This window comes from Lepisosteus platostomus, chromosome 5, assembly GCF_059453375.1.
Source record: "Lepisosteus platostomus isolate fLepPlt1 chromosome 5, fLepPlt1.hap1, whole genome shotgun sequence".
NCBI classification, from domain to species: domain Eukaryota; kingdom Metazoa; phylum Chordata; class Actinopteri; order Semionotiformes; family Lepisosteidae; genus Lepisosteus; species Lepisosteus platostomus.
This window is the reverse complement of record NC_142615.1, coordinates 4,497,745-4,519,893: the sequence shown is the minus strand read 5'-3', so window position 1 is coordinate 4,519,893 and position 22,149 is coordinate 4,497,745. Positions and strand designations below refer to the sequence as shown.

At 50.5% G+C, this 22,149-nt stretch overlaps 1 protein-coding gene and 1 long non-coding RNA gene across 5 annotated transcripts in view; both read right to left on the bottom strand.

Moving 5' to 3' along the window:
* LOC148662594 (uncharacterized) overlaps positions 1-22,149 on the bottom strand; it is a 197,095-nt gene that overhangs the window by 155,747 nt on the left and 19,199 nt on the right. The gene's annotated exons all lie outside the window — the stretch shown is intronic.
* Positions 1-22,149, bottom strand: part of LOC148662595 (globoside alpha-1,3-N-acetylgalactosaminyltransferase 1-like) — a 167,789-nt gene that overhangs the window by 136,339 nt on the left and 9,301 nt on the right. The window contains exons 2-7 of one of the 4 annotated variants that reach the window (XR_015936845.1): positions 20,696-20,768; positions 18,057-18,101; positions 14,803-14,847; positions 13,803-13,838; positions 12,000-12,134; positions 10,263-11,534 (exon numbers count right to left, since the gene is read on the bottom strand). Coding sequence is in view for 2 of the 4 variants with exons in the window: in XM_088632284.1 (XP_088488410.1) it covers positions 10,847-11,534; positions 12,000-12,134; positions 13,803-13,838; positions 14,803-14,847; positions 18,057-18,101; positions 20,696-20,763 (1,017 nt within the window). In the remaining 2 variants the exon portion in view is untranslated. The other 3 variants (XR_015936844.1, XM_088632284.1, XM_088632285.1) reach the window with 3 other exon arrangements.

Below are 22,149 nucleotides of genomic sequence, written 5' to 3'. Positions count from 1 at the left end.
ACTGCCTGTTGTCTCTGTCTTTTCTTATTCAATTGTATTGTTGTTGTTTTTTTTGTAATACTTACCGTCTGAGGGCTAGCTAAATAGCATTGCGTTGTGCCATATGCCTGTGTATGAGTATTTTGACAATAAACGTGAACTTGAGGAGGCACGTCTTTACACAAAGAGTGGTGGGGGTGGGGAACAAGCCGTCCAGTCATCTTGTTGAAGCCGATACCCCGGCTTCTCTCCAGCCACAGCTGGGTGAGCTCCTCCAGTCAGGACAGGAGGCTCTTCTGTACACAGAGTGGGGCGGGGGTGGGGAACAAGCTGCCCAGCCCTGTGGTTGAAGCCGATACCCTGGCTCCTCTCCAGACACAGCTGGGTGAGCTCCTCCAGTCAGGACAGGGGGCTCTTCTGTACACAGAGGGTGGTGGGGGTGGGGAACAAGCTGCCCAGCCCTATGGTTGAAGCCGATACCCTGGCTTCTCTCCAGACACAACAAGATGAGATTCTTGGATCAGTTAACTTCACCTCAGGAAAGGCCCTGCAAACTCCTGTCCAGTTTACTACAGCTGGTATATACCAGCTCTCAAAAGTCTTTACAATTCACAATCAAACCATAAATTACTAAAGAGAGGGGGGGGCATTGGCTTCATTTAGCTAGTTTCTTACTTAATCCAAGGATCTCATTGAGCCGTTTCTCCGGGACAAATTCCTTTCGGGGGCTTTGTGCGTAACGCGATTAGAGATATCTGGTTTATCTGTGCCTTGGTTTTAGCGTGCTGCCAGTTGGTGTTTGTTTCTTTCATTTCTAATTTAATCTTTTTATTTCCTGTCCTGTTCCTGTTTTCTTCCTTAAATTCGCGGGGGAAATGACATCGACACAGCTCCCCTTTGATGTCTGCGGTTTAAAAGCAGGATCCCACTGGGGGATATGCGTTTCTTGATATTTAAATGGCACTGCCACGTGGTATGAGTCCGTTAAAACACTCAAGTGCTCTGTCTTTTCTTGTTTTCGGTCCTGATACCTGGTTTTCTTTCTTAGTGAAGTTGCGCTCCCGTGAAGTGTACCGTCTGTAATGTCAATGTTTGCCGAGATACAGTAATGAGATCAGGTCTCTGAGACGGGTCTCTCCTCATTCAGATGAGAGTAAACACCAGTGGGCTCACGCTGATAACCTTCCCCGTGATGTTGCTAATCAGGAGGACTTGATGAGCGAAGGGGGGAATGCCCCCACAAATCCCATCTTGTTGCTGAAAGTCGCGCGGAAGCAGCAATTGTATCTGCTAACGCAATAGCCCAGATTCAATCAAGCCGGCTGAACTGATTACAGTGAAGCAACTGCAGGTTTGGGTCTTGGTTTTATGACTTACATCTTTTTTTTCAAAATCCGCATCAGTACGGAGAGGAGACAGTCACTCCCAGGACACAGGTGACGCAGAAAACCTGTCGTAGAGGGATCATGACTTATTTTGACCTCCTAAGCATCTCACGTGAAGGGATTATGTAGCCCCCACAGCCGTCTGGCAGAATTCAGAATTTGTTCAGCTTTTATCGCTAACGTTTCGGACGCTTTTGGTCACAAAGGGCAGGCATTGCTTAGTGGGCTTTGGTCTAAAACTCTCTTCGGCTAAAATCTGTACTTCCTTGCCTTTAGTGTCCCAGATGTGCTGTACTGGCAGGTAAAAGACAGAACACAATACACAACGCATTTAACACCACAGGGACCCCCTTCCCGAAAACAGGAACTCTTCACACTTTCGAACAAAAGCAAAGCAATGGGGTCACCGATTGTGTGTGATGCATAAGATACGCGCATGTTGGATACATAAATAAATGAAATATACCATCCGTCGTCCAAATTGGGCAGGTTAATAGCAGTAGGAGTAAAAGGTAAATTAATCGATTGACGAGGTGGCCAAGTGGTAAAGGCGATGGACTGTGCTCGGAGTTTGACACGTGTGCCCTTTCTAAGGTGGGTTGTGTTCTTTTTCCATATCGCCCTGCCGATCACAACTGGCAGCCCCCCCCACTGGAGCTCAGCAGGTGTGAGCCTGGCCAGTCCCTGGGTGGGAGACCTCCTGGGGAAAACTAAGGTGGCTGCCGGAGGAAGTGTTAGTGGGGCCAGCAGAGGGCACTCACCCTGCGGTCCTTGTAGGTCTTAATGCCCCAGTACAGTGACGGGGGACACTGGACTGTAAACAGGCGACGTCTTTCAGATGAGACGTAAAACCGAGGTCCTGACTCTCTGTGGTCATTAAAAATCCCAGGGCGTCTCTCGAAAAGAGTAGGGGTGTCACCCTGGCGTCCTGGCCAGATATCCCCGCTGTCCTTTACCCATCATGGCCTCCTAATAACCCCCCTCTCTGAACTGGCTTCACCCCTCTGCTCTCCTCCCCACTGAGTGCTGCTGTGTGCTGAGCGGACTGGAGCATCTTCCAGGTGGGGGCTGCGCACTGGTGGCGGTAGTGGGATTCCCCGTGACCTGTCAAGCACTTCGAGTGGAGTGTCCAGAAAAGCGCTCTAGAAGTGTGAGCAATTATTCTTAATTATTATTAAAAGAGGAGGATGATGGGTAAAAAGGAAGTGGGCGAAGGGACAAACGAGAGGCTGCGAGAGGCCCAACTTGGCTGTGTGCATGATTACCGTTACTCGATCGTCGATATCGCTGCTGTCGCAGTCTCGGACCTCCCCGCTCCTGCTCGCTCGACACCTAGTCTCTACGCCTGGGCTCGCTGAATCGCTGTCCCGGTCTTGTGGGTCTCTACGAGAATGCCGACGTTAACGAAAACGATCATTTCAGGTTGACGAGCTCGACATCCGCTCAATTTAGGGCGCAGACGTTTGTGTCACTGGGGGGGGGGGAGTTGCACAACTTGAACTTTTTGCACACACAGGCCGTTAAGAATTACAGGGAACACCGGAAGAGGCCACTTCTTTTTTTTTCGGTTGTTCGGGAGTTCCAGGGAGGAGGGGTGAGGCACCAGGAAACCTGGAAGCAAAACAGACGTAAAAAAAGAACATATCGGAGATGAATAGTCATTTCATCCCCCTGAGCGTGCAGCACCCCACCTGTATCTGTTATTCACCAGCAGCGGGAAAGGAGAGGCCCCAGATTCAGATAGATCAAATTGGTATTAAGAATATAATTATAATAATAATAATAATAATAATAATAATTGCTTACACTTATATAGCGCTTTTCTGGACACTCCACTCAAAGCGCTTTACAGGTCATGGGGAATCCCCTCCACCACCACCAATGTGCAGCCCCCACCTGGATGATGCGACGGCAGCCATAGTGCGCCAGAACGCTCCCCACACACCAGCTCTCAGTGGGGAGGAGAGCAGAGGGATGAAGCCAGTTCAGAGAGGGGGGTTATTAGGAGGCCATGATTGGTAAGGGCCAATGGGAAATTTGGCCAGGATGCCGGGGTTACACCCCTACTCTTTTCGAGAGACGCCCTGGGATTTTTAATGACCACAGAGAGGTCAGGACCTTGGTTTTATGTAAAGTGCTTTGAGTGGAGTGTCCAGAAAAGCTTATATAAGTGTAAGCAATTATTATTATTAATATTGCAGGTGGGACATTTTAGTGTGTTGCATGCAAAAAAAAAAGTGCCTTTTAAAAGCTTCCACGGGCTAATCTCTCTCTCTCTGCCCAGGAATTCAATATTACTGCATTACCACCAGCTTCAGTTATGCTCAGTAATCCAGAGAGGCTGCTTAGATGTTTTCCTGCGTTTCCACAGAGAACAGAGCAGGGATGAGGGTGACAATCAGGCTGGATGAAGGGCTGAACCCTAATGACCCCGCAGTGAGTGAATTCCTCTTCCGCCAGGTAGGTGCTGCCAGCCTTCAGAGCCAGGAATCCGGACAGAGGGATTGTATGTGCTTGAGTGTGACAGAGTCTGCACAATTATCATATCAGCACATCATATCATATACAGGACTTGCAAGGAGTTGTACAGCCCTGCTCTCAAACAGTGTGAATATCACTGGATCGGTGTACAGTGTGGAGAATTATATATCTATCATGATCAGGACTGTGTGAATTTACTGGATCAGTGTACAGTGTGGAGAATTATATATTTATAATAATAATGACAGTTTGAATATTACTGGATCAGTGTACAGTGTGTACAGTTATATATCTCTAATGATCAGGACTGTGTGAATATTACTGGATCAGTGTACAGTGTGGAGAATTATATATCTATCATGATCAGGGCTGTGTGAATATTACTGGATCAGTGTACAGTGTGTACAGTTATATATCTATAATGATCAGGACTGTGTGAATATTACTGGATCAGTGGACAGTGTGTAGAATGATATATCTATAATGATCAGGGCTGTGTGAGTATTACTGGATCAGTATACAGTGTGGAGAATTATATATCTATAATGATCAGGGCTGTGTGAGTATTACTGGATCAGTGTACAGTGTGGATAATTATATATCTATGATGATCAGGGCTGTGTGAGTATTACTGGATCAGTATACAGTGTGGAGAATTATATATCTATAATGATCAGGGCTGTGTGAATATTACTGGATCAGTGTACAGTGTGGAGAATTATATATCTATAATGATCAGGGCTGTGTGAATATTACTGGATCAGTGTACAGACTGTACTAGTTACACTCAGGGTGATGGATCAGTATTGCTGGCTGGTGCTCCAGTCCAGATCCAGCCCTGCTCTCAGGCAGTCTGTGCTCTTCTTCTCTGTCTGGAAGGAGCAGAAGGATGGGCTGGTTTTCCACTCTGAGGAAGATGAAGGTGAGATTTGAGCTCCCAGTGTCCCCCAATCACTGGAGTGCGTCTCTGTGTCCTCAGCTGGGCACATCATGCTAATTCTTTCAGTTGCATGTGTAAAGGGCACTGCTTGTCAGTGCAGTACTGTATGTATGGTATGCAGTTCTATCTGTGCACGTGTGTGCAGTTTCCAGCTCTGTCAGTATAGAGTGTATGTTTAGCAGATTGATGCAGTGACGTGTGTCCAGTACTATCAGTCAAGTCTGTGTTGTGTGAAGTTCGGCACTGTCCATTGTGTAATTGATAGTTGTTTCAGGACTTCAGGATGATGCGACGACAGCCATAGTGCGCCAGTACGCTCACCACACACCAGGTGGAGGACACTGGGAGGACAGTGATGAAGCTGATTCATAGATGGGGATTATTAAGATGCCAATGGGAAATTTGGCCAGGACGCCAGGGTTACACCCCTACTCTGTTCAAGAAACCCCCTGGGATTTTTAATGACCACAGAGAGTCGGGACCTCGGTTTTACGTCTCATCCGAAGGACGGCCCCTGTTTACAGTCCAGTGTCCCCCGTCACTATACTGGGGCATCAGGACCCACACAGACCGCAGGGTGAGAGCGCCCCCTGCTGGCCCCACTAACACCTCTTCCAGCAGCAGCCTCAGCTTTCCCAGGAGTCTCCCCTCCAGGTACTGACCAGGCTCACTCCTGCTGAGCTCCAGTGGGGGCTGCCAGCTGGGAGCTGCAGGGTGATACGGCTGCCGGCATATTATGAAGACATTAAGTTTATTACAGTGTTTCATCAAGTTCAGTCCAGATCCAGTTGATACCTGGAACTCACACAGCTATTTTCTAAAGGCTCTTAAAGAACCTTCTCACTCTCAGTCAATTACACTGCTTAATTTAACCTCCAGAGGGCAGGGTCAAAGAGGGAGGGTGCTTTGGGCCTGGAGTTTTGAGAAGCCTTTACCCTCTTCGTCCCTGTCTCTTTAAAGATTTGTAGTTTCTTGTGTGTAGGGGGACATGGAACTACATGTCCCAGGAGGCCGAGGGGGGGAACTGGCCTGCTCATTTCCTGTCTAAACAGTCTCAGCTGTGAGGGATGCTGGGCCTATTTAATTTGTTTTGTTTGTGAGGGGAGTTGACTTCTGTTGGAAATCTTAAAAGAGGATCAAGTGTTGTTTTGGTGTTCATGTTGAGGATTCTGCTTGTCTATATTATTCCTCCTAAAAGGGGGAGCTTGTGTTTTTTGTGTAAAAGACTTGAAGCTGAAGTACTTGACTGGCTTTTCTTGGAGAGTTGGCTGTAAATATCACAATATATTCACATGGGTGGAGTTGGAGAATTGGTGGTGGGTGAGAGTCACCTTCTCGGGTGACTTTTCCAGAGTAGGTGTCTTTTGACCGTGTTACAGCACTGAATTAAGCCAACCTTTATTTTGCAGGATGCAGTTCTTTCAAATCCAGTTTGGCCTTGTGCTCAGCCCCTGTGAGGAGAGTACCGGTGTCGTAAGGATTGTCGCAGGTGAGAGTATGTGGCTCAAATTTGATGTTTTGCCCACTGGTTTCCTTGTGTTGGCTAAACCTTAATCCAATAGGTGTCGGAGAAACCCATCTACTACTAATGGTAAGATTTCTCTTTTCACCTCATCCTGTTTGGTTTTTATATGTTCAATTGTTTTTACTGTGGTACAGGGGAGAACTTGGTATGGAATGTTCTTGTGCTGTCCTAAAATGGCAGGAACTAAAACGCACACTCACACACAGAGATGGAACCACCAGTTGGGGAAGGTGTGTGATTACTATTAACACACTCTGCCACCTAGTGGCTCAACGGTTTGGCTTCCGCCCTGCTTTGCTGTTTTCATAGTCTCTCACTTTAAACGGTGATTCATATATGCCCAGTGACCATATCGCCCTGTGATGCACAACTGGTGGCCACACTGAAGCTCAGCAGGTGTGAGCCTGGTCAGTACCTGGATGAGAGACCTGGGAAAAACTAAGACTGCTGCTGGAAGAGGTGTTAGTGGGGCCAGCAGGGGGCACTCACCCTGCAGTCCATGTGGGTCCTAATATACCAGTATAGCGATGGGGACACTTTATTCTACACAAGCGCCGTCCTTCGGATGTGGTCATTAAAAATCCCAGGGTGTTTCTTCGAAAAGAGTAGGGGTGTAACCCTTACCAATCATGGCCTCCTAATAACCCCCCTCTCTGAACTGGCTTCATCCCTCTGCTCTCCTCCCCACTGAGAGCTGCTGTGTGGGGAGAGTTCTGGCGCACTATGGCTGCCGTCGCATCATCCAGGTGGGGCTGCACATTGGTGGTGGTGGTGGTGGGATTCCCCATGACCTGTACAGCGCTTTGAGTGGAGTGTCCAGAAAAGCGCTATATAAGTGTAAGCAATTATTTATTATTATTTTGTGAATTTTTGGTTGTGGTGTTTTGAGTTTCCTGCCCTAGGGTGTATACGGCGGTGTGTTGTGTTTTGTTGGCCTGGCGCCATCAATCTGAAAGAAGACTCATTACGGAATGCCCGCAGGTATGTCACAATAGTTTGAGGCTCGCGATGTCGTTCTGTGACCCCATGCAGTTTCCTTTTTGTGTTTTTTTTTTTCTGTCCATGATTTCGATTCTGTTATCCTCAAAAAGGCGTTTTTTTATGCGTTTCCCTGGAAAATCCATTTTCATTCCCTTTCTTATTGCACCAGCAAGGAAGAAGGGGACACGGGGAAAGACCATAGTGGTTTATTTTGGACATTCCCAGGAGGTTACATTAATGCCTAGTCTCAGCAGACCTGATCACCAGTCTGTTTTCCTTACCAACAAGGTTTCCCCGTGGAGACACAGACAGGGAGAGAAGCTTGGGGTCAGAGTGCAGGGTCTGACATTGTCCGGCACCCCTGGAGCAGTTAGGGTTAAGGGCCTCGCTCAGGGGCCCAACGGAGTAGGATTCCTCTGCCGACCGCTGGATTTGAACCGGCAACCTTCCAGCCACAGGCGCAGATCCTTAACCACAGGGCCACTGCTCCGCCCCATTACAGTACTTCACTGTCCCAGATGCTAAAATTGATGAACACAATACAATTTAACACGACCTGAACCCTTTAACGAATCAGACAGACAAGTATGATGAGAGGAAATATTAAAATATAAGTGAAATATATCAATATTTTATATATATTGTAGATTAAGCCGGTTCAGGGATGCCAAATAATGTAGAGAAAACCGGTTCTGTAGGGTTTGGGCATTTACTGAGACAATTATTAATTGTAGCAGTAAATCACAAAGTTGATTCTTTTGATGGCTTTAGAATCCAACCATGCGACATAACTCAAACAAGGCGCACACACAGGTACTAATACACGAGGATACATTTATTAATACATAGAATATGCATGTAAAACTAACAGATCTTATCGAGAGGGTTATCAGAATACAAAAGATATATATTCAATCAGTTACAAAGTGTTACACATATCAAGAGGACATGCGTTCAGTATATCATTCATTTAGACCGTTTCGTAAAGTGAACTTGGTTACAACTTCTACATTAGATACTCAAAACAAGTACATAACTCTTAGGAATTAAATTGATATCAACTGGTTGGGATAACAATTGAATTCTCGAGCTGTAATGCATTGAAGTTGAGTACTCATCCAATCTCTGGGGATTCAGATCTCCTGCGGGCACAAAGAAACAGTTGCAGGCTTGTTGCTGTCCAATCCGCGCTCTCTGGCTCCGTGCCAGGCTGTGCTGTGCGGCTTGCGACGGTGCGCTGCTGATGCTCACTGTTGGCTTTAACTAGCAAAGTTTGTGCACAGGAGAAAAGATGACTGTGGGTCCCAGCAAGTCAGGAAGAGGACCGGTTCGTTCCTGATGAAGAGCTAGTTCTGAATAGTAATTCAGCTGTCCACAGTTCCGACCTGTTCACGAGGCCTGCTGCTGGTTACTCTCTGGCAACCTCCACTCTAGACTCTTAGAACAAAGGAAAGTTCTGGCACTCGGACACACTGGCCGTTCCGTGGTTGTCCGGGCTGACTCTCAGGATGGTCAGGAGGCGCGCTGCGAGAATGTCCTGCCCTTGGGAGCCTTCTGCTCCTTTGAATTCTCACAGAATCTTGTTGAATCTGAATCTTGTTGAATCTGAATCTGAATCTCTCAGGCTCTCTGTGTTGCCTGTTTTTACCTGGAGGAACTTCAGCTCATTGATTGGCTGAAAGTTCCATGGGCATCAGAGTCCCACGTGGGTTACTCTGCCCTACCAGTCCCTGATTGGTTGATCAAGGTGAGATATGAGTCACTTAGTCCTGACACTTAGTAATGCAGTCCAGATGTCCAACTGGCACTCCCTAGACAGATAGGCGCCAATGGGTGACCATTGATCATGATAGCCAGGCTTAGCTAAGTGCATCCCCCTTTGGGAGCTGTCCTTATCAAAAGAAAACATCTTGCATGAATGGTTTCTCTGTGGCTGCACCACAGAGATGAACAGAGAAATGGGGCCTCATTTGGGAAGCTCAGAAACACTTAATTCTGCATTATTATTAAGCCTTGCCGCTACAATATGATGTATAAAATAGTCAGTTGCCCAAGTTCAGATTTCCTATGCGAGGGCTGGTCATGACCGTCAACGATTACATGCTTCTTCCGCAAAGTTTATTTGACATGAACGTCCGGGAGCTGTTGTCGTTGTGCAGCAATAATTCTGCGGGCCACCTCTGTCTGTTCTTATTGAGTGTGTATTATAAGGGTTATTAAGGGTACGACGGAGTCCCCGCAGAACCCCCAGAAGAAAAGAAAAGTACCGGCATAAGCACCGTTCATTAAAGTTCGAGTCCTGAGAAAAAGAACATTGAGAGTGACAGAGAGGAGTCCATTGCACTTGAGAGGTTAAAGCGTGGGGAAGGTCGGGGAGGGAAGAGGAGAGTCGAGGGCCTACACTGCGTCACCTGGGCACCAGAAATTGGGGGATGAAGATGGAGGGAGCTGAATTTAAAAGGGTAGCAAGTATGAGGATATGATGAGGTGGGAGAGGGGCAGGACTAACGAATTTAAGGTTCTGGGAACAAACGGTGTGAGAGATGTCTGTCGCTGACAAGACCAAAATGCCAAGTGACCCCCCCCATAGGTCAGCAGGTGAGTGTTTACACATAAGAGAGTACCTGAGCACTACTAAATTGAACTTTTGCAAAAATACCTGAGAATCATACTCCTATTATATTCCAAAAGCAATATATTCTGCAGCATTTTAATCAATCAAGTGATAAATTGACTAAGACAGCTTAGAGGAGAACAAAATCATGAACCTGGTTCACAGATGGGGATTATTTGGCCAGGACACCGGGGTTACACCCCTACTCTTTTCAAGAGACGCCCTGGGATTTTTAATGCCCACAGAGAGTCGGGACTTTTACATCTCATCCCAAGGACAGCGCCTGTTTTACAGTATAGCGTCCCCATCACCATACTGGGGCATTAGGACCCACACAGACCACAGGGTGAGCGCCACCTGCTGGCCCCACTCACACCTCTTCCAGCAGCAGCCTTAGTTTTTCCCAGGAGGTCTCCCCCTCCAGGTACTGACCAGGCTCACACCTGCTGAGCTTCAGTGGGATACTAGTTGTGAGTTGCAGGGTAATATGGCTGCCTGCTTTTTTTTTCAGTGATATTAGCCAATTCATTTCATGAATGTGTCAGTGTGTGTGTGATTTGTCCCTATTCATTGTAGTGCTTGTCATCACATACGCAATTTAAGGACGGAAGTGGCGTGTTTGATATCGAAACAGGAAAGTTTGTTTTTGATCTCAAAATGAGAGACGGGTTTTAGGGCTGGTCTAGACCAGAAGGAGCCAGGTGTTCGTATTCACTTCTAAACGCATGAACGTCATGTAGGGTGTCTTCAGAGGGCGGGCGGGCGGGCAAATCGACATTCGCCTTGCGAAAAAGAGAAGCGATCACCTTCAAAGGGCCCGCTGTTGTCTTGCGACGTGGGATGTACCCCACCGTTTCACCCGTCTCTCTCGCCAAAACCACCGAGGGCCTTGATGCGCACCGAGACCGCTCGGTAGTAAGATGGGAAAAAGATCCTCTTTTCTAGTTATCCCGGACCTCCGCGAGGTTCTTCCGGACCGTGGAGAAGCGGATGACCTTGACCTCTTTCATATGCCGCTGCTTGTCGTCCCAGATGTACTCGGGGGAGAGCAGCTTGGTGGGCTTGTGGCGGATCAGGTACTTGTTGAGGTGGCTCTCCTCCTGCCAGGCCGCCTCGATGTCGTTCCTCTTGTCCACCACCAGGTTGTCCTCGCACGTCTTGGCCATCCGGTGCACGTTTTCCAGGACGCCCCCGAACACGGCCGCCTGGTAGTAGAAATCGCCCTGGCCTTGGGGGACGTAGGCGGCGGAGGCCGGCCGGCGCTCGTAGGGGAACTGGTCCCGGTTGAAATAATAAAACCAAGGGTGGAGGGCGGCCACCAGCTCGCCCAGCACCTCCGCCCCCACGCGGTCGTGGAAGAGCATGTCCACGTCCAGGCAGTAGATGAAATGGGCCTCCCGCCGGATCTGCTCCTCGATGGTCTTCCGGATGATCTCCATCCGCCGCAGGGAGATCTCCTGCCAGCGGTCGAACTTGGGCACCCGGATGGCGGTGAGGTTCCTGCCGGGGGCCAGGGACACCCGCGGCACCTCGCCCGGCTGGTCGGTGAAGACGTAGTAGTGCACCCGGAACCCCACCAGGTAGTGCTCCTCCGCCGACTCCAGGAACGCCTTCAGGAAGCGGATGTACCTGGGGAAACGGGGTAAAACTCTAGTATCGGTGGACGTCAACATGAATGCAGGGTGACGTGTTGTTCCTGTTATTTTTTTTTCTGCTTTCAGCATCAAAAATATATTATCCTCTGCTTTTCTGACATGACACAAAGGTCATAGTACCAACATTTTAGCGACTAGATCAATAATATGAAGATTAGACAAGAAGAACATATGGTTCGAAGTTTTCGACACGCATGCCCGACAATTTCATTCATACCGGGAAGGTTTTACTAGATACTTGTTTTCTAGGTGCTAGATGAATTGTAATCAAGAAATTAAATTTATTTCAACTGAATTTCTTTCTCCAAATCAGCATCATGTACTTTGGGACTGGAAGTCGGTAAAACAGCCAGCCCGGACCTAATTTGTGCTAAGCCGGTCGAGCCGTCTGACAGTGGTTGTCAACTCTCTCGAAATCGTTGTGATAAACGTGTCTTACTTGCCGACCGCGAAGACGGTGGTCGCTATGGTCAGATTGAGGGGCTTGTAGATGCCGTCGATGATCAGGGGGTCAAAGGTCCCTTCCCAGACGATGGGAGCCAACCAGGGGGTGACGGTCAGCACGTCCTGCCTCCTGGGACACGAGCAAAAGAGGCGATCAGAAGTCGAAGTTGATCAATCTTTTTATTTTTTTTATTTACTATACATTTATTATCAATATTTATTGGCAGACAGTTCCTCTCTCAGCACCTCAGGCCCTACAGAGAATGGAGCAGCCTGAGAGCTAGCACTTAATAACAGGCTAGCACCTGGTTCGGTGCTCTGCTTATCTAGCCTGGAACAGGGTGCACAGCCGATCCCTGCTCCAGCGAATCCTGATCTGCAATCTTGTGACCGGCCTCACCCGTCGGCCACCATGGTCAGGGGGAAATCTTCTTAAAAATGAAAGAAATGCCCCCTCATGACAATTTAAGGATGGACGATGAAAGAGACACCTGAGAGAGAGGAGCGATCAGCAATCTGGAGAGACCGATTCCGGCTTGTGCCTCATTTTTACTTCTGACTGCAACAATTAATACCCTGGGGGTAACTGAAAGTGTTGTGTTTTTTTTTTCTCCATTTCTTCCCCCCTCGACACAGGCGTCCGTTCTCCCGCTTGGGGTAAAAAACGGGGACCCTGGTGGATCCTCTCTCCGCCTGAGGACGCCTGGTGAGACCCGTTCGGTCGACCAGATTATTTTTCTGTTAATTATGGTGACACAAGTGGTGTCCGTAGAGTAACGCTTTAACGAGAAACAAAACTTAAACGGCCAGCAGGCATATCACCCTGCAGCTCCCAGCTGGCAGCCCCCCCCACTGGAGCCCAGCAGGATTGCTTCCTCAGATCCTCTCTACAACCTCCGTGAATATCCCCCCCCCCCACCCCCTTGTTTGCTTGGCTTGCAGCAGTGAACCTTTACGTTGGGGACAAGCAAACGTTCGTCCGGTGCTGGGAAGAGAAGACGAGAAACTTGACACTTCTGCCGTGGAGTCTTCGTTTCCTTCTCCGTTCAGCACAGGAATCGACTTTTCCTTGTTCCTTTGCAGCCTACGCCTGCCTGACGCAGCTCTGCCCTTTATGCCTCAATGCCCCTGTTAATCCTCACCTGGGGGACCCCTGCCTGTGTGACGGCGACCTCAAGATCCTGATGAGACGTGAAACCGAGGTCCTGGCTCTCTGCGGTCATTAAAAATCCCAGGGCGTTTCACAACCAATCTCGTTTCTCCGGGGTGTGACCCCGGCGTCCTGGCCAAATTTCCCAATGGCCCTTACCCATCATGGCCTCCTAATAACCCCCCCTCTCTGAACTGGCTTCATCCCTCTGCTCTCCTCCCCACTGAGAGCTGCTGTGTGGGGAGCGTTCTGGCGCACTATGGCTGCCGTCGCATCATCCAGGTGGGGGCTGCACACTGGTGGCGGTAGTGGGATTCCCCCTGACCTGTGAAGCACTTTGAGTGGAGTGTCCAGAAAAGCGCTATATAAGTGTAAGCGATTATTATTATAATTATTTATTATGAATCGCCCACTCGCAACACCTCCACGCATGCAGAAAGGCTGGCTGGGTGAGGAGCACCTACGTAAACTGGCCTGCCCGGCGCTGTAGGCTTTGTGGCGGCCTTCGGCACGGCGTGTCGTTCTCGTTTAACAGGAAATGAAAAGGGCACAGAAAACTGAAATTGGCACCCATTGATGCCAGATTGTTTTGAATTCTGCCATGGAACTTGGGCAACGCGATACAAGAAGAGGGGGGTGGATACTCACTGCGGGTCCAGCACTTTCGTCTGCGGGTAAACCAGCCTGAGAAAGGAAGGAAAACGCTGTCATTTCCTTCTGGCAGGGCCGAGTTCTGCGGTCCCATTCTGGAACGCAATTATTGTACTCTCGGGGGGGTTTATACAGACACGGGTGTATCCAGGTGCTCTTGCCGAGATACCAGATGAGCAGAAGCGTTCGTAGTAATTCACTGGGATTCTGCGACGGATCCGCGATCACAGCCTCCCGGCCGCCGTGCTAAAACGTCAAGATCCAGAAGGACCAGGCCGCCACTCGTGGTGGGGCATTATGGGATACGGTCGGCTTCGGGACATGGATGCGCGCAGGGAGGGACAGCGGTAAAAGCAGACGGTATCGTCGTCCCCGCGAGTGGGGGGGGAGGGAGCAAAACGGAGTCGAAACCGGATCACTCCGGTAATCACAATCCTGGAAGAAGAGCTCGCTTTCCGTTCAAGAAAGGCGGCTACTTTCTCGCTCCGGAGTGTCGGGCTTGCTTGTTGTTGCTTCTGGTGACATTACGGAAGGCACCGAAAACGCAGCGGGGCCCTTTTTCTCGCAGTGGCCTAAGCTCCGAATTCAGGCCCTTATCGGGCGCCGTTCCACCTGGACCTAACGAGCTTTCGTGCGATGGGCCGTATGGCCGGTCAGCGGGCTTAAAACAAATTAATAACTATTTGTGAAAGTCCAGAAGCTATCACTATAGCATTCTCATTCCAGAAAATGCTCCGTTTCTCCCCCCCCATCAGTACAGATGCTCATACGCGTGTCCGTCCGGAAATTCCAATTCCTTGAATGTTTTTGCGTCGACAGAATTGCTCTCGACTCGGCCGCCCGAGAGTTTGACAGGTAGTCACTGGGCTGTTTGAAACTGGGAGCGCCAAAGATCTCGGATCAATGAGACTTTCCCCATAGAAGTTGGAGACTCGAACGCGAGAGGCACAGGATGCTGTTCTCGGCAGGGTTTCAAAATAAAAGAAGGCAGACTCACCCCTCCGGACTGATGTTAGTCTTGGGAATCATCTTCCAGGGACTTCTGCTTGGGTCAGGAAAAGGCAGCAGTTAGCAGAAGGGGCAGAAAAGCGTTTCATTTCGATTTGTTTGTTTGGACCAGGAGTCGGGGCCCGGCTGGTAGTCGTTCATGCCAAGCTCTTGAAAATACACCTCTCTGCACTCTTCTTGTGGGCAGTGCGCTCACTGGAGTTCTGATTGACTTCGTTTCTCTCTGAATTTAAGCAAGTTTTCTCAGAATGACTGCTTATTTGTGTATTGGAGGCACACTGGCACAGCGGTGAGGGTCTGGGGCCCAGGGTTCAATTCCTAGGGTGCTGTCTGTGTGGAGTTTGCATGTTCTCCCTGTGTTAGAGTAGTTTTTTTTTTTTGGGGTGCTCTGGTTTCTTCCCACAGTCCAAAGACATGCTGGTGGGTTAAGTGGCTTGTGGGAAAATTGACCGTGGTGTGTGTGTGTGTGTGTGTGTGTGTCCTGCGATGGACTGGTGTCCTGTCCAGGGTGTGTGTGTCCTGCGATGGACTGGTGTCCTGTCCAGGGTGTGTGTGTCCTGCGATGGACTGGCGTCCTGTCCAGGGTGTTTGAGTATGTGTGTGTCCTGCGATGGACTGGCGTCCTGTCCAGGGTGTTTGAGTATGTGTGTGTCCTGCGATGGACTGGCGTCCTGTCCAGGGTGTGTGTGTGTGTCCTGCGATGGACTGGCGTCCTGTCCAGGGTGTGTGTGTGTGTCCTGGGATGGACTGGCGTCCTGTCCAGGGTGTGTGTGTCCTGCGATGGACTGGCGTCCTGTCCAGGGTGTGGGTGTGTGTGTCCTGCGATGGACTGGCGTCCTGTCCAGGGTGTGTGTGTGTGTGTCCTGCGATGGAATGGTGTCCTGTCCAGGGTGTGTGTGTGTCCTGCGATGGACTGGCGTCCTGTCCAGGGTGTGTGTGTGTGTGTCCTGCGATGGACTGGCGTCCTGTCCAGGGTGTGTGTGTGTGTGTCCTGCGATGGACTGGCGTCCTGTCCAGGGTGTGTGTGTGTGTCCTGCGATGGACTGGCGTCCTGTCCAGGGTGTGTGTGTGTGTCCTGCGATGGACTGGCGTCCTGTCCAGGGTGTGTGTGTGTGTCCTGCGATGGACTGGCGTCCTGTCCAGGGTGTGTGTGTGTGTCCTGCGATGGACTGGCGTCCTGTCCAGGGTGTGTGTGTGTGTCCTGTGTCCTGCGATGGACTGGCGTCCTGTCCAGGGTGTGTGTGTGTGTGTGTCCTGCGATGGACTGGCGTCCTGTCCAGGGTGTGTGTGTGTGTGTGTCCTGCGATGGACTGGCGTCCTGTCCAGGGTGTGTGTGTGTGTGTGTCCTGCGATGGACTGGCGTCCTGTCCAGGGTGTGTGTGTGTGTGTGTCCTGCGATGGACTGGCGTCCTGTCCAGGGTGTGTGTGTGTGTGTGTCCTGCGATGGACTGGCGTCCTGTCCAGGGTGTGTGTGTGTGTGTGTCCTGCGATGGACTGGCGTCCTGTCCAGGGTGTGTGTGTGTGTGTGTCCTGCGATGGACTGGCGTCCTGTCCAGGGTGTGTGTGTGTGTGTGTCCTGCGATGGACTGGCGTCCTGTCCAGGGTGTGTGTGTGTGTGTGTCCTGCGATGGACTGGCGTCCTGTCCAGGGTGTGTGTGTGTGTGTGTGTCCTGCGATGGACTGGCGTCCTGTCCAGGGTGTGTGTGTGTGTGTGTGTCCTGCGATGGACTGGCGTCCTGTCCAGGGTGTGTGTGTGTGTGTGTGTGTCCCGCGATGGACTGGCGTCCTGTCCAGGGTGTGTGTGTGTGTGTGTCCTGCGATGGACTGGCGTCCTGGATAAAGTGCTTAGAAAATGCTTGCATGGTTCGATTCTTCAGGTGTGAGACGCGCAACTGGTCTCGAACTCCTTCGGGTGTAGAATCGCATACCTAAAGAAGGCTCAGCAGCCGAGATTTGAGGTTTATTCTTTCCTTTTCAGGGTAGAATTAAGCCTGTTGCTTTGCCAGCCTCAATGCAGAGTTCCTTCAGAATTATGCACGCTTAACCAATCAGCACTTAGAAGTAAATAGCGATTCATTGCGGGAACAGACATTTATTTACGAAGGACATGACGTAACACGTGCCTGTAACTTCAAAGAACAAGACCAGGCTCGATCTATGCAAATCTGATCGCTTTGCAGAAACGGGAGAAACGTTGTATTGACCCAACAAGAGTACATTTCGCCCTGCAGTGGAAGTAAGGGGATGTAATGATGGCGGGCTGCCGGTACAGGGCGCCAAACTCAACCACCTGGAAATTGTACACCTGTGCAATCGTGTGAGGGTTCGGGAGGAATGTCGGAGCGCACACACACACACACACCCAGAGGGGAGGAGAGAAGAAACAAGGACAGCTGGTTTGGGCGTTTTTTTGACGGATGATTTGATTCTGATGAGAGGCTGGAGTATTCTCTGGCAGCAGCCATCTCACCCTGCAGCTCCCAGCTGGCAGCCCCCCCCACTGGAGCCCAGCAGGTGGGAACCTGGTCAGTACCTGGAGGGGAGACTCCTGGGAAAAACTAAGGTTGCTGCTGGGAGAGGTGTTAGTGGGGCCAGCAGGGGGCGCTCTCACCCTGCGGTCTGTGTGGGTCCTGATGCCCCAGTATAGTGACGGGGGACACTGGACTGTAAACGGGCGCCGTCCTTCGGAGGAGACGTGCAACCGGGGTCCTGACTCTCTGTGGTCATTGAAAATCCCAGGGTGTTTCTTGAAAAAGAGTAGGGGTGTAACCCCGGCGTCCTGGCCAAATTTCCCATTGGCCCTTACCCATCATGGCCTCCTAATAACCCCCCCTCTCTGAACTGGCTTCATCCCTCTGCTCTCCTCCCCACTGAGAGCTGCTGTGTGGGGAGCATTCTGGAGCATCATCCAGGTGGGGGCTGCACATTGGTGGCGGTAGTGGGATTCCCCATGACCTGTAAAGCGCTTTGAGTGGAGTGTCCAGAAAAGCGCTTTATAAGTGTAAGCAATTATTATTAGTTATTATAGCAGGCTGTTCTACCAAGTCCCTGCAGTCCAATTTATTCAGCGCGGCAGAACCGCCGTCTGCATCCTTTCAGTTATCAGACCCAAATAAAACCTTTCGGAATGATGTCGCCGGTTTCGACAAGCGAGGCAGCTCAGAATGGTGGAGCCCCGTTCACGAACCTTGACCCGGACGGTCATGAAGTGCCCGGGGACGAGCCCTGCCGAAACGGACCTACCGTTGTCCGTGATTCAGCTTCGTCGGAGGCCCGGAGCCGAGGAATCTGTCGGGGGAGAAAAAACGGCATCCGTCAAAGGTGAACTTGAGATGGCCATGACGGACAGTCTATCCTGGTGAAACCTTGTAGCGTTGCGGAACGGCTATATCTGTTGTTGCCTTTCTGCCTGTCTCTTGTACCTGGTTGAACAGCTATGGCAAACGAGAACTGGTGTCCCGCGATGGCCGAGCCGGACAGAGTCCAGGCCTCACCCCCGCTGAGATGCCTGCGAGAGAACAGTTCGTGCAAGGAATCCCACAAATATCGCTGAACCGGAAACGGTTTGGGAAGGGAGAATGGTCGAAAAAATCGTCCCAGCCCGTTGCGCAAGTCTGATCAGCAGCTACAGGACACCTTCTTTGGAGGTTCTACCAGCTCCTAGATACAAGGGTGGACCGGTCCAGCCTGGACTGTGAATGTTTAAACTGTGTGTTCAGCACTGACGGGGAAGAAGGAGAACTGTTTGGTTGTTAGTCTAAGCAGATTGTGTTGGTCTATTGCGCTGACTTAGTTGAAGATCGGACCCCATTTCTATGAGTAAGTAATGCAGAACTTCCTGTGTCTGCAGAGTCTCCAGGGGGTCTTTAAAGCAGGGCTGTCCAGTCCTGGTCCTGGAGGGGTCAGTGTGTGTGTGTCTGCAGAGTCTCCAGGGGTCTTTAAAGCAGGGCTGTCCAGTCCTGGTCCTGGAGGGGTCAGTGTGTGTGTGTGTCTGCAGAGTCTCCAGGGGTCTTTAAAGCAGGGCTGTCCAGTCCTGGTCCTGGAGGGGTCAGTGTGTGTGTGTGTCTGCAGAGTCTCCAGGGGTCTTTAAAGCAGGGCTGTCCAGTCCTGGTCCTGGAGGGGTCAGTGTGTGTGTGTCTGCAGAGTCTCCAGGTGTCTTTAAAGCAGGGCTGTCCAGTCCTGGTCCTGGAGGGGTCAGTGTGTGTGTGTGTGTCTGCAGAGTCTCCAGGGGTCTTTAAAGCAGGGCTGTCCAGTCCTGGTTCTGGAGGGGTCAGTGTGTGTGTGTGTGTGTGTCTGCAGAGTCTCCAGGGGTCTTTAAAGCAGGGCTGTCCAGTCCTGGTTCTGGAGGGGTCAGTGTGTGTGTGTGTGTGTGTCTGCAGAGTCTCCAGGGGTCTTTAAAGCAGGGCTGTCCAGTCCTGGTCCTGGAGGGGTCAGTGTGTGTGTGTGTCTGCAGAGTCTCCAGGGGTCTTTAAAGCAGGGCTGTCCAGTCCTGGTCCTGGAGGGGTCAGTGTGTGTGTGTGTCTGCAGAGTCTCCAGGGGTCTTTAAAGCAGGGCTGTCCAGTCCTGGTCCTGGAGGGGTCAGTGTGTGTGTCTGCAGAGTCTCCAGGGGTCTTTAAAGCAGGGCTGTCCAGTCCTGGTCCTGGAGGGGTCACTGTGTGTCTGCAGAGTCTCCAGGGGTCTTTAAAGCAGGGCTGTCCAGTCCTGGTCCTGGAGGGGTCAGTGTGTGTGTGTGTGTCTGCAGAGTCTCCAGGGGTCTTTAAAGCAGGGCTGTCCAGTCCTGGTCCTGGAGGGGTCAGTGTGTGTGTGTCTGCAGAGTCTCCAGGTGTCTTTAAAGCAGGGCTGTCCAGTCCTGGTCCTGGAGGGGTCAGTGTGTGTGTGTGTGTCTGCAGAGTCTCCAGGGGTCTTTAAAGCAGGGCTGTCCAGTCCTGGTTCTGGAGGGGTCAGTGTGTGTGTGTGTGTGTGTCTGCAGAGTCTCCAGGGGTCTTTAAAGCAGGGCTGTCCAGTCCTGGTCCTGGAGAGGTCAGTGTGTGTGTGTCTGCAGAGTCTCCAGGGGTCATTAAAGCAGGGCTGTCTAGTCCTGGTCCTGGAGGGGTCACTGTGTGTCTGCAGAGTCTCCAGGGGTCTTTAAAGCAGGGCTGTCCAGTCCTGGTCCTGGAGGGGTCACTGTGTGTCTGCAGAGTCTCCAGGGGTCTTTAAAGCAGGGCTGTCCAGTCCTGGTCCTGGAGGGGTCAGTGTGTGTGTGTCTGCAGAGTCTCCAGGGGTCTTTAAAGCAGGGCTGTCCAGTCCTGGTCCTGGAGGGGTCAGTGTGTGTGTGTCTACAGAGTCTCCAGGGGTCTTTAAAGCAGGGCTGTCCAGTCCTGGTCCTGGAGGGGTCAGTGTGTGTGTGTGTGTGTCTGCAGAGTCTCCAGGGGTCTTTAAAGCAGGGCTGTCCAGTCCTGGTCCTGGAGGGGTCACTGTGTGTCTGCAGAGTCTCCAGGGGTATTTAAAGCAGGCCTGTCCAGTCCTGGTCCTGGAGGGGTCAGTGTGTGTGTGTGTGTCTGCACAGTCTCCAGGGGTCTTTAAAGCAGGGCTGTCCAGTCCTGGTCCTGGAGGGGTCAGTGTGTGTGTGTGTCTGCAGAGTCTCCAGGGGTCTTTAAAGCAGGGCTGTCCAGTCCTGGTCCTGGAGGGGTCAGTGTGTGTGTGTCTGCAGAGTCTCCAGGGGTCTTTAAAGCAGGGCTGTCCAGTCCTGGTCCTGGAGGGGTCAGTGTGTGTGTGTCTGCAGAGTCTCCAGGTGTCTTTAAAGCAGGGCTGTCCAGTCCTGGTCCTGGAGGGATATAAGTAACCACCAGTATGGTTTAAATTGAACATCTGTCACACAACAGTAAAACAATATTCATACTTACCCATATGAAATTACCATTCCAATTAAAAATCCTGCTAAAACTGTCAGAATATACTTTGAGGTCATCATTTTTCCTGCATAAACAGAAAAGAAAGATATTCACACACCATTTTTCCATTATCTTTAATATATATGTCCATTATATAAGTCTGAATTAGAATTAATACCTAAATACTTTTCAAATTATACTTCAAAACATACCACGTTATGATTGAATTTAAGAGTATGAGGGAGTCTGCATTTCTAGGATGTCCCTAGAAGGCTTCCATAGGAAGCAGCCATTTTGGCTCACCTGGCAAACAAGGGCAGTTACTGAGCCAAAATGGCGGTAGACAGCTCATTAATTGAATACAGCTGTAGCTAGTGATAAGACACGACCACTGTGCTACAGTATATAGACTCAATGAAAACACACAGGGCTGGTTTTCCTTGGGGGAAGACTAGCTGGGTGACATTATGTGGACTAAAAAGTTAGAGAATCCAGACTTTTGGATGTTTGTCATGTTTGATAGGCTGTTTTTTTTTTTGGTATATGAATTCTTTTTCTAAGAATTAACGCATTAAAAGTGTGGTTTGGACTACATAAAGGTGTCCTTATTTAGTTCTTGGTTTGGGATCGAAGGATTTGATTGGATGTTGTCAGATTGCAAAATTCTCATTCAGCTCTTTCCTGGAAATAATAATAATTGCTTACACTTATATAGCGCTTTTCTGGACACTCCACTCAAAGCGCTTTACAGGTCATGGGGAATCTCACTACCGCCACCAGTGTGCAGCCCCCACCTGGATGATGCGACGGCAGCCATAGTGCACCAGAACTCTCCCCACACAGCAGCTCTCAGTGGGGAGGAGAGCAGAGGGATGACGCCAGTTCAGAGAGGGGGGTTATTAGGAGGCCATGATGGGTAAGGGCCAATGGGAAATTTGGCCAGGACACTGGGGTAACACCCCTACTCTTTTCGAGAAACACCCCGGGATTTTTAATGAGCACAGAGAGTCAGGACCGCGGTTTGACGTCTCATCCGAAGGACGGCGCCTGTTTACAGTATAGTGTCCCCGTCACTATACTGGGGCATTAGGACCCACACAGACCGCAGGGTGAGAGCGCCCCCTGCTGGCCCCACAAACACCTCTCCCAGCAGCAACCTTAGTTTTTCCCAGGAGGTCTCCCCTCCAGGTACTGACCAGGCTCCCACCTGCTGAGCTTGGGTGACAGGACGTTCTCCTGTTGTGCCCCCAAGCTCTGGAACTCTCTGCCCAAGGATATCAGAGAGGCACCTTCTCTAAACTCCTGCCAATCCAGACTCCAAACCCTCTTCTTCAGAAGAGCCTCTCCTGAACTGGTTCCATTCTTCACCCCTCTGCTTCTCTTGGTACCACCATCCACGGTCTCCTCTGTGTGTGATAATTGTGTTTAATCTGGTGTATTCTTCTTATTTACTAAATGAAGCCACC